The sequence below is a fragment of the Fulmarus glacialis genome, unplaced genomic scaffold, assembly GCF_000690835.1.
Source record: "Fulmarus glacialis isolate BGI_N327 unplaced genomic scaffold, ASM69083v1 scaffold45746, whole genome shotgun sequence".
NCBI classification, from domain to species: domain Eukaryota; kingdom Metazoa; phylum Chordata; class Aves; order Procellariiformes; family Procellariidae; genus Fulmarus; species Fulmarus glacialis.
In genome coordinates this window covers 6709-18253 of record NW_009217190.1, presented here as the reverse complement: position 1 = coordinate 18253, position 11545 = coordinate 6709, and the positions used below count along the sequence as shown (strand labels likewise).

Sequence of the window (11545 nt, the reverse complement as noted above, 5' to 3'; positions counted from 1 at the left end):
CCCCCCCGTGTTAAAACACACAATTCAGACTTTCTTTCCTGCACTCTTTTTATTGTGGGGAAGAGGCATGAGGCAAGAGATTAGGAATCCTGTCCTCATTCCTCAACTGGAGACAGAAGAGGAAGAGATTTGCAGAGGGTCCAAGAGGGAGGACCGAACCACAAGTATTGCATATCATTTTTACAGTGCCATGACACCTGATCAGGTAAGAGACCTGTGGCTTTTGTTTTGTCAGATAAGGAGCTGCAGAGCTAAGCTAGTGTTTCTGGAGGTAGCTGAATTCAACCAATTGAGGGGGGCAATTTCACTTGCACTGATGGATTGCTAGTGACATTTTTACTTAGTTACGTGTGTAACTAGAAATGGGATGTCTGCTTGGAAGTACAAATTAACACAAAATAATTAGTTTGATCAGAAGCCGGTATTGAAATTCCAAGGTCATACATGCTTTATTATTTTCTATATATGAATCTTTTCTATTTAAGGGTCACTTGTCAAATGCATGGTTAAAAACTAAACCAGAAAACTGAAATGATGCTGTAATTTAGAGGGCAGTTAAAGCACAAGAGCAAAGCAAGAATGCTACTCAGAGGTATACCATCTTTCATGGAATTGGAATTGTGTTTAAAACTATTCCCTTCTCCCTGACATTTTTGGTTCAAACGGATGCTTATCTGAAAATTACACACCTTAGGTCATCTCTGAATTAAAAGGAATTAAGTTTGCTTTGTACTTGAAAAGTCTAGGTTTAGTTTTAAAAAGGCTGGTGGGTCCAAAGACTTCCACGTTATATCTCTCTCCATGTATCTTGTTATATTTAGGATTGGATTTGTTACATAACTGATAACAATTAATCCCAAGGAATATTCTCTTCTGGTAAGAGTGTATTTTTGAAGCAGCTTAACTGTGCATTTGCCATCAAAGAACACCAAAGAAACTTACCTCTCTTAATCTTCACTCTATTTTGGCTTCCACTACTTGGAACTGGAAGTAATTACCAAAAGCAAGTCCTGGGAGGTAAATGTTGAATGTAGTTGTCTCCTCTGCCAGTCCAAATGGTGTATTAGTAACTGATAGGTGTTGTGTTTCTGCCAGAGTTGGGAGGGCACGGTGTTGGTTCTGAACCCCAAACCAGTTATCCCCAAACCAGTTATGGAATGCTGGGAAAAGATGAGATTTGGGGGAGTCTGTTCCCCCCCCTTACCACAGTCTAATCAGGTTTCTTGGTACACTGACAAAAGTGAAAGCTGAGCACTTATTTATCAGCTGGGACATAGCACAAGTAAAGCTAAAGGTCTCTCTCCTGTCACTGTTACAGTGGTTGAAGTGGCATTAGCTGTTGATCAAAACTACTTTCCGTTATTACAATAGCAGTTGAAAGGAGTAGGGGACTGTTATCAATTCTGATGCTTTTAAATAGAAATTTTAGGGGATTTGGCAGGGATTTTCTTATACTTCTTCCCATCCTTTTCGCTTTACACACAAGACTGGCCTCGTTTGTATACTTGGTTCTTATGATCATTTTGGTCAAGTGTCTGGTTAAGAAGCAGTAAGCAGGGTTTTATTCTTTCTGTAACCGCCTGTCTTAAGGTGTACCCTTCCTACCTGGAAGGAAAGAATAGTGTCATAATGAGTTTTGACATATTTTTACCATTTTTTTTAAATGTATACTTACTGTATACATATTAACCAGGTTAATGTGCATGTTTTATAGTATCACAACTTTTTATGCTTCATCTTGCATTTTAAAAGAAAACCTTCTAAAATGGCAACTCCTGAGGGAAATACTGTTAGAAGCAGTAGCTCTCACCAGTGCAAGCTATATTGTTTACTATTTCTCCTCTGAGGGTTTTCTATTTCTGAAAATAAACATCATGTCAATAACAGCCCTAGAGTAGCTTTTAAGCTTTAGCATTATAGTTCACACAGCAAACCAAATGTAGCTCACCTAAACAGTAAGTGATAAATAGGTTAAATTATGTATGTTTTCAGTGTAAAATTCTTACTTTACCAAAGCAAACTGGCTTGGAGTTTTACATGAAATAATGCTGAGTACCTATATACTAGGATTTATTGGATGTGGAGCTTTAGCTGATCAGACCTTTAAAAGATTTAAATGTCTCACTAAAGCCAATGTCTTGCCTTTTAATGAGTCTGTTGGCCTACACTATTTCAACTTAATGCTTGTATCTAGCACCAAATAAAGAATCTTTCTTGATTTTCTAGGTGTCTTACAGCAAATTCTATTTACTTGAACAAGTTTTGCCTGTTAAGTGAAGTCCGTAACATGACAAGCCTTCTGCTAAATTCATTGCATAGGCAGTGTGTGGCTGGGAAAGCAGCAGCAGCTGCTAAAAGAGCTGGAGTGCTTCAGCTTATTTCCCAGGAGCAGGGCCCTCATTGCACTCTCTGGTAGGAGCTTTGCCCGTGGCATGGGAGGGCCCCAACCCTGCGACACTGCTGCCGCCACCCCCTGTTAGAGAGGAACAATACATCACTTCCCTCCTGTGTGCCCTTGAGAGGTAATGGCTGCAAAGGTGCACGCACTTACTTTCCTTGTGTCTCTCTGAGATGGATCTGTCTAGATCTCCCAGAGAATGTGGCTTCAGAAGTTAATGCTTTAAAAACCTAAAGCAAGGGGAAAATACAGTATGTGTTTGCAGTTACTTACTTCTCCAGACTATTAGGCAATTCGCAGTTGACCCATCTCTTATCTGTTCTTTGTATTCAACTAGGTACCTTATGGCTCAAAAGTACACAGCTTCCGTAAGTCCTTAAAAGATAAATGCTATAAAAACACCCATAACTCTATGCAACTCACTCATTTGCATTATATTCTATATGGTAAAAGAATTAAACACTATAAAAATCTCAAGAAATACACTGTAAATCTACAGAGAGTAAAAATACCAGGTAGCTTTGTTTCCTTCAGTTACTGTAGAACCAGCAGCATACAGAACTTCAGTGTAGTTAATAGCTTAACTTTTCCTTTTGCAAGATTATATTTGTATTATGCTTGTTCTTAGTGATGCAGCTTCCTGGTTTTTTTCCTATGTTACCCTCTTTTTCCAAAGTTCTAAATTAAGATTCCCAAAGGCTTCAGCATGCATAGCACTTCAGATAGCTATTATATTTTAGGCTCTCTTTTTTCCTTGCTAGTGGTAGAAAAAGCCAGTCAGATTAGGAAAGTTAAAGGAGGAACATAGGAAACAAGCTCAGCTCTTAGCTGGATTTGTAACTGTAATCTATCCTTTTACCCAATGCCAGTCATTACAGAAGCCTGTCACTTACTTTCCAGAAGAGAATATATGAGACAAGCAGAAGCCACAGTTTGCATGCAGAGACTAAAGCACCCTCTAACAGAAAACCTGAGACCCCAAAAAACACAGTACAAGCAGTCAAGGCACTTTGTGTCACTCATTTTATTCCCATATACAAGTTGACACTACACTATTAAATATAGACAATACAGAAGCATTAAAAACAAACACTGTTTAAAAACTTTAAAAAACACATATTGCTTCAAGCTTAGATGGTATTTCCCTATAGTTTTTAAAGTGAATTCAGTGCTAACAATAGCTGAGGCAGCTTCCCATTCAACTGCACCCCTATTTTTATAGGGGCTACTGTCAAGGTGTTGAGTCAGGCTCCATATATGGCTTTGCTGCTGAGTGCATTAACAGAGCTGGAAAATAAACTGGAACATCCAGGCCCTCAGATTGCTAGCTTTTGGTCCCTATCACAGTAAAAAAAAAAGTCCGAGAGGCCTTTTAATTCAGTGGCACTGCATTATACCATTAAAAAAAAAAAAAACACCACAGAACAGGTACACTTCCCTACATGTTAAAAATGTGATTAAAATGTGCATTTGCTATGTGAATAAAATTCTTTCTTACTAAAAATTCAGGTCTGTCCCTCAGTTTTGTTAAGTTTGGCTCTAAGTTTAGCTATCACCTTGACTAGCTCAGCTTCCAGTGAAAAAGTCTATAATTTGTAGTTGCAAAGATGTGACAGCAGTGACTGAACAGACATGCTACTGTATTTTACAGGGACATTCTTATGCAGTTTTCATTGTAACATTTTACATTGTAAACACTAGTCTTCACAACACTATAGGTTAAATTGCAGCATTACACATTGTAAGAGTCTCATTTCATTTAGCTAAGTACTTTCAGAAACAAAAAGGAGCAAACAGTTATTTTAATGAAGACTTTGGACAACTGAGTATTTACTGTGTTCTTACAAAGTTCTACTTCTAAAACAGGAGTGAGAAGTGTTCATCACTTGGCTGAATTCAGGAGTCCATGCAAGACAAAGTTTAGAATTTCCTTAACTGACAGGGTGACATTTACTAGGTTTTCCATTTTAGTGAGTCCAATTTGATACAAAACAGCCACCTCTTGTAAGAATCTATGGAATATAGTTAAAGCTTTTACACTTGAAAAGTTCTGCTTTCCAAGTCAATTGGCTTTTCATTTGTTAACATCAAAACACTAACAGTTTTCCAGACTTCAGCCTGGCACATGCCAAATATTTTGCATATACAACTTGCAGTGATCAGAACTATACTATTTCACATAGTCTAAGCAAACCTACTAGCCTTTTTTTAGTCCAATAATGCCCAAATGCAGGAAAGCTACCTGATTTGCAGAATAATTTACCCTTCACTTCAGGCATTATATTACTTAAACCAAGATAGTACCAACATAGCACACAGGATTATTTTTAGCTACAGATCATTTGAAAAGCACAACAGTGACTTACATGACCTGATTAGTGCCACTACTGTCTTCTAGCAAATTGTTTTGGTGGGGAACAGCTCTTGACCAGACAAGGATAAGAACTAGATCATTTCCTCAATACACAGCAGCCTTGATGCTGTTGAAGGTTCTCATGCTCTGTAGAACACCTGAACAAGCCTGTTTGAGATGTACCCAGTATCCAAGGCAGAAGACATTTAAGCCTTTATCATTATTGGAAAGACCAACACCTAATGGGAGATCCATCTTATCTGAAAATGGGTACTTAAGGCAGGCACATAGTCATCTTGGCTCCTACATTCTCAGTGGGAACAGAGAACTGTAGAAGCTGTCTTTGAAAGCATGGCAAGATGAGTCTGGCTCTAGACAATCAAGGAAACTGTTTAATGTGACAAAATGCACTGTAGTTACATAAAGCCTACAAAATCTGTCAGGAACAGGCAGAGTTTTTATTGAATAAGGCTGTTAAACACTACTGAGTTAGTGCTTTGATACTGTTGTTCAAAGCTAGGGTGGATTTCTGAAGTGAAACAGCGTCAGAAGCAACTTAAGCATATTCACAGCAGCTATTTAAAGAGGAAAACAGCATAGAAGAAATTAAAAGAATCTCATGTGGAATAAAGGCATCCACTGGAATAGTTTGCCTCAGTTTTGGGCACTGTTCTAAAGTTCTAGGAAGTTCTAGCCTGTGGTTTACTTAGAAGTTGGAATACAGTAATTTTGCTATGTTTAAAACATACTTAATCGTACTTTGCATTCCCAGACTTAAAGAGTGTAAGATATTGTCCTGGTTTCAGCTGGGATAGAGTTAAATTTCTTGCTAGTGCTGTGTTTTGGATTTAGTATGAGAAGAATGTTGATAACACACTGATGTTTTCAGTTGTTGCTAAGTATCCTGCTAGTCAAGGACATTCAGCTCAACAAAAAAACAAAACAAACCAAGCATTGGGAGGGAGCACAGCCAGGACAGCTAGCCCAGCTGGCCAACAGGGTATTCCATACCATGTGATGTCATGCTCAGTATATAAATGGTAGGCATGTTCCAGGAAGTAGCGATCACTACTGGTTATCAGTCAGCATGGGTGGTGAGCAATTGCCTTGTACATCACTCATTTTGTATCATTATTATTTTTGCCTTTTCTGTTCTATTAAACTGTCTTTATCTCAACCCATGAGTTTTTCTCACTCTTACCCTTCCAATTCTCTCCCCATCCCACTGGGGGGGGGGCAGTGAGCTGGCAGCTGCATGGTATTTGGCTGCCTGCCAGGTTAAACCACAACAGATACCTAGTAGGGAGCCTGAACAAGAGTTGTCTGTATTTCACCTGCTTAAAAGGCAGGTAAAAATCAGATTATTTCATGGATTCTAGGACATCTTAGTAAGATTAAAACTGAGAGTAATGAAACCTTTACTGATGTAATGTAATTAACACTAGGAGGCAGCAGTGCTTGGTCCCTTTGCATGATTGCTGTCTTTCAATAACACTTACAATCAAACTTTTCACTAAGCACGTAACTCAGTGTTGCAGTAGTAATTCTAGAGTCCTGCCTACTCACTGAGATTGTGGAATGAAGCTACGACTAGTGCAGGTTTCTGCTGCAGAAGTGCAAGTGCACTTCCTGTGAGAAGGTGTCCAGTCTGCAAAACACAAGCTTCAAAACAGTTAAACTGAGATAACCAACATACATAACTAACACACAACACATCTGAACAAAACTCTGAAGCTCACAACTACAGCAATAATCTGCCTAAAGCTTAGTTATCAAACTGAAAAAATGGATTTACAGCAGCTTGAGGAAAAAAAACACCACTGAGGATCTCACAATCAATCACTGTCTTACTATGTAGAAGTAGGACCTACAAAGTGAGAGTGTCGAAACTCCATTATATACTCCTGTTTACTAAAGGGTACCTCTCCTCCTTCCCCTAGCCCTCAACCCCCAAAGTGAGGAGTTCTGCACCAATTTTGAGAGGCAGAAAGCTTCTCAGGACTTCATCTACAAGTTTTATCAACATGATTTTCAAGTTTAAAACCTTTAACAGTATACTTGTACAATACCACCAAATGGAATGCATATTGCACTCTGACCCCCACTGAGCATAATAGATATTCTTAAGTGTTAAAAATAGACTTCACTAGACAGGAGCCAGCCCTCTCCTTCAATAAACTGGCATTTACATGATTAAGCATAGAATAAGTGTGACCACAAGATTAATACAGTGGTACAACTTGGTAGAACAAGCAACTGCTTATTGAGCAGCAGCTATCAGATAATGATTGTCTACATCAGTTATTTGGTACAACAGGCACAGCAACACAGCAAAACAATCCTGTTGCTGTTTCTTGCCCTGACAATTAGTAGTTTATTCTAATGACCTTAGAAACAGCAATAAAAGTTAGCATCAGCAGATTCACTAATCAAACAAGGTTTTTTTGAAAGTTTCTTCATATGGACAATACTTGGTATTTGCCTGCCTAAAGCATCTATGTTTATTAGTGCTGTATACCAGATCCACTGGCTTTCCTGTTGCCTGTCTTAATATACTTATTTTGGTAGAAGTATTAAATCATGTAGTACTATAAATGCAAAGGCACCTCCATCACATCTTTAAAGTCTTTCCCCAACACCACCTGCCCATGACTTGGACTTTTAAAATAAGGGACAACAGATTATTTGTAACCAAGTTCAAAAAAATGTTTGCTTTGACTCCCTGTGTGCTAAGGTTCCCCCCTCCCACTCCCAAAACAAGTCAACTGAAGCATTAGAAAGATTCCCAAAAGGGGAATTGTTTAAAAGTTTGGGTAGCTATATCTAAAAGCCTCTTCAAATGTTATGGCTCCAACAATACACCCCACTGTGAGGTAGGTAGCCAAGATAAAAATATTTTAACAAATATTTTAACAGCTGGAAACTCCCTATAAAAACCTTGCATAAGTAGTTTGGTTCCTTGCACCAGTGTCCTGATATGCGTAACTTCTTTTGAAGATGCCTAAGAGAATCCAAATTCACCGAGCTCTTGCTGAGTAGCATCTCATATACTCTGTCATCCAAGGGTTATCTGGTGGGGAGGGCTTTATTCGCCAAGCTTTCTCTGCTTCTGCTGATCGCACTCGCCTCTGAGAAAGCTTCCTTTTCTCCACTTGTCTCCTGTTCTTTGCTCGTAGAGCAGATTCATGAATCTAAAAGACCAGAGTTAGTATTACAGCAGGAAAACAGCCTAGGAACCCCCCCAAGAAGGCTGAGGATCACTTTATATTTGTCCCAATACCCATCCCAAAGAAACAGGGTTTGCTAGCAAGATTATATTTTCTTCTTTAATTTGTACTACCAACAGAAGAGAAGCACACAAATTTTTATTAAAAAATGCCTCAAATTCTATTCTGCATTATCTTTCCCACTTCACACTATTAAAAGATTTCAAAAATCTTGAGTGTTTCTCAATCTTACTCTGACATATTGTAAAAACCTCCATTCTTCTATTTGTACCATTTTAAATTCTTAAACATTCCTCAGTATGCCCAAGCATCCCTTAAAACCTAAGGCGTAGTAAGACGAATCCCTAGATACTCCTTACTAGAGGCTGAAGAACTTTATTTTGAGAACATGCTGCAGGCACACCTATATACATTTTTATATTAATAATCATATTTTCCCCAAATTTAATATTAAGAGCCAGCTTCTATGTTTGTTTGCTTCTATCTCCAGATTTAAAACACTGTCTCCCATCTCAGTTAGGGGAAAGTAACACCTTTCAAACATTCAAGAGAAGTGACCTAGCCAGGCAGTAAGTAGTCAGTTCTCACTTAAAGAAACATCCTTAGTGACAAAGCACTACATAATTGGAAGTGTTTCAGAAGCATCCTGCCCATTCACTCCAAACTCAAGACCTGATATTAGGGGTTCTATAACTCTTTCTAGCATAAAAGCCTTAGGAAATATAAATATCTCTGCTCAAGTCAGGCATCCACCTCTATTAGGCTTCAACATAAAACACCAGTCAACTACTTCCACCACTGACCAAAGCTTACCAATCCAGTAACAGTATCCATTACCAGGAAGGGCAGCTTCTTTCAAGAGCTGCAAGGCCCTGTTCCTCATTGAGCTGTCTGGGAAGGACAAGACTATGCTTCAAACCCCTTCCAAAACAGCCCATCAGAAGTCAGCTCCATCTTACACATCAAGAGCACCACCCACCTTAATCCTCAGGTATCTTGGGTCATAGATTCAAACTCTACATTAGTAGTAAGATAAAGACAAGACACTGGCAGGGATACATTAATCATTATGTTTTACCAGCCTAGGAGAGTTACAGAAAAGAAAGAAATGGATCTGTTGTAACACTCCAACCTTAGTGTTTCTTGCTAAGCCAGGAAACAGACCCCACTACCGCAGAATTCTGGCGCTGTCCATGAATTTTATTCGTGCTATTTTGCTAATATTTACACCAACCCTGCAATCCATCAGCCATCCGATAGACCATTCTGCTGTCAGCAAAAAGTTCCCTGCTGGCAACCTGCTGAAATGAGCTGCTAGGTAGACATTTTAGCAGCAAAGCATTTGTACCTTCTCAGCGAGGCTCCTATTCCTAGGAGTGCCCCAGGAAAAGTCACTCTTTCACAGCACGAGCGCTACCCCAGTGTTTATACACCAGGTTTATTGCTAGAATTTTTTTTTTTTTAGAATTTATTGCTAGAATCTCCATGCACTCAAATAAAGGCACCCCTGAGAAGTTTTACCTAGATATTAGACATATGTCTTAACCAGGCACTAAGTAATCGTTGCCCTTTAATGAAACAGAAGCTTTTACTTACTTCATTCGCTGAAGCAGAAGCACAGACATTGTGAGTTTTCTGGCTTCCAGTATCTGTCTGTCTTTCTCCCCACCCATACAGAGCAAATGGATGCTTATTCTCCTTTGGTGCATCTGTCTTTTGAGGACTTCTGGCTGATCTTCGATCATTACGACTGGACAAGGCACTTCGACTCGGACGTCGTCCTATACGGCTGGTTTTGTCTGCTTCCTTTACAGAAGTGTGTTCTACAGTTTTTTCTTGCTCTTCCCTCTGCTGCTTTTCTTGCTCTTCCCTCTGCTGCTTTTCTTGCTCTTCTCTTTCTTTCTCTAACGAAAAAAAAAAGTTATGCTTTAAGCTCCCAATGACAACATATTAATGTCTGATTTGCACAGCCTCTCTTAATACATCATTGAAGCTGTGCTTTTTTTAGAAATGGAAGAAGTCATTACTTCCTTAGCAACAGATGTATACCTTGCTTAAATGCCTTCATTCTTTCTTTAGTGACTACAATATTTCCAAGCCCATCCCTCTGTACAGGAGCTTTCACGTACTTAAACATGCCTTTCACTAGTGAGGCTACAGATAACCAATAGCTCCAGGCAGTATTTTAAAGACCGTTTCCAGTGATCTTCTGTCTTCACTATTTCATCCTTCCATCTTTCAGACAGCAAACAGATGGACTGCTGAATGCCATGTAGATGCTGCCAGCCAGAGATGAAGTCTGATAAGAGTATGTGCAATATTAAATCCCTTGTGTTACAAGCTTCCACTGAAAGAAAAAAGTGATTAATTTTCAAGCTCCCTGATTATACATACATCTTGATTATGGTTTTCTGTTTATGGAGGAGAGGGGAGTATGAAGCAAAGCCTTGCAAAGTAATAGACATCACCCTTGCTATCTGTTCTGTGAAGTACGTTTTACATTTAAAGTACCACATGCTACAGCAATACTCTCCGAGGCTCATTTCCCCCACACATGCTTTTTAAATCTTCCGTAACAAGGGTCCAGCATTTGCCCTCCAGACATTGGGTATGTAGAGTAGAGTTTGTGAGGGAGAATTTAAAGTCTGTATCATTGTTAATTTGCAGATGTAGATCAACACTGAAGGCTGAATCAGCATTATATAAGACTTTAATAAAAACACAGGGAAACAACTGTTTCATAAGATCCAATCTTCTTGCATTATAGAGCTATGGAGGAACTAGTTTTCCTTTGTTTGTGGTGCCTCACAGCTAGCAGCTCTTGATGCTTCCTGCATACTACTTCTCATATGCAAAAGTTTGGGTCTTAGACTTCAGATGAAGGAAGCCAGTATCTGGTATAGCACTGCAATACTTTATAAATCTAAGAGAAAGGCTGGTGAGAAAGTAAGAAAGGCTATAAGTAAGCCTTACAATAAGGTTCTAAGTTGTTTTAAACAAGTCTGTTTTATAATGTCATTAAATATAGTCAAGTGAATGCCCATGGATAACAATTACTGACTGGAAAAGAATGGCCAAAGATTTTTCCCACCTTTGAGATCTGTAAGGTGTTACAAACTAGTGACAAAAGGTCTTGAACTAGATTAATATTAATCTAAACTAATATCTTCATCAATGATCTGGACAAGGGGATCGAGTGCACCCTCAAAATGTTTGCATATGACACCAAGCTGGGCAGAAGTGTTGGTCTGCTTGAGGGTAGGAAGGCTCTGCAGAGGGACCTGGACAGGCTGGATCGATGGGCTGAGGCCAACCGTATGAAGTGCAACAAGGCCAAGTGCCGGGTCCTGCACTTTGGCCACAACAACCCCATGCAGCGCTACAGGCTTGTGGAAGAGTGGCTGGAAAGCTGCCCAGAGGAAAAGGACCTGGGGGTGCTGGTCAACAGCTGGCTGAGCATGAGCCAGCAGTGTGCCCAGGTGGCCAAGAAGGCCAATGGCATCCTGTCCTGTATCAGAAATAGTGTGGCCAGCAGGAGGAGGGAGGTGATCGTGCCCCTGTACTGGG

The 11545-nt window shown here is 39.5% G+C and overlaps 1 protein-coding gene across 1 annotated transcript; it reads right to left on the bottom strand.

Annotated features, from left to right (window-relative positions):
• Positions 1-7362: 7362 nt before the first annotated feature.
• CCSAP (centriole, cilia and spindle-associated protein) lies at positions 7363-9844 on the bottom strand (the record flags this gene model as incomplete). Its single annotated transcript, XM_009579564.1, has 2 exons — positions 7363-7942; positions 9575-9844. Coding segments are annotated over 2 exons (444 nt in total), but the record flags the coding sequence as incomplete, so codon positions are not given.
• Between the last annotated feature and the right edge of the window lie 1701 nt (positions 9845-11545).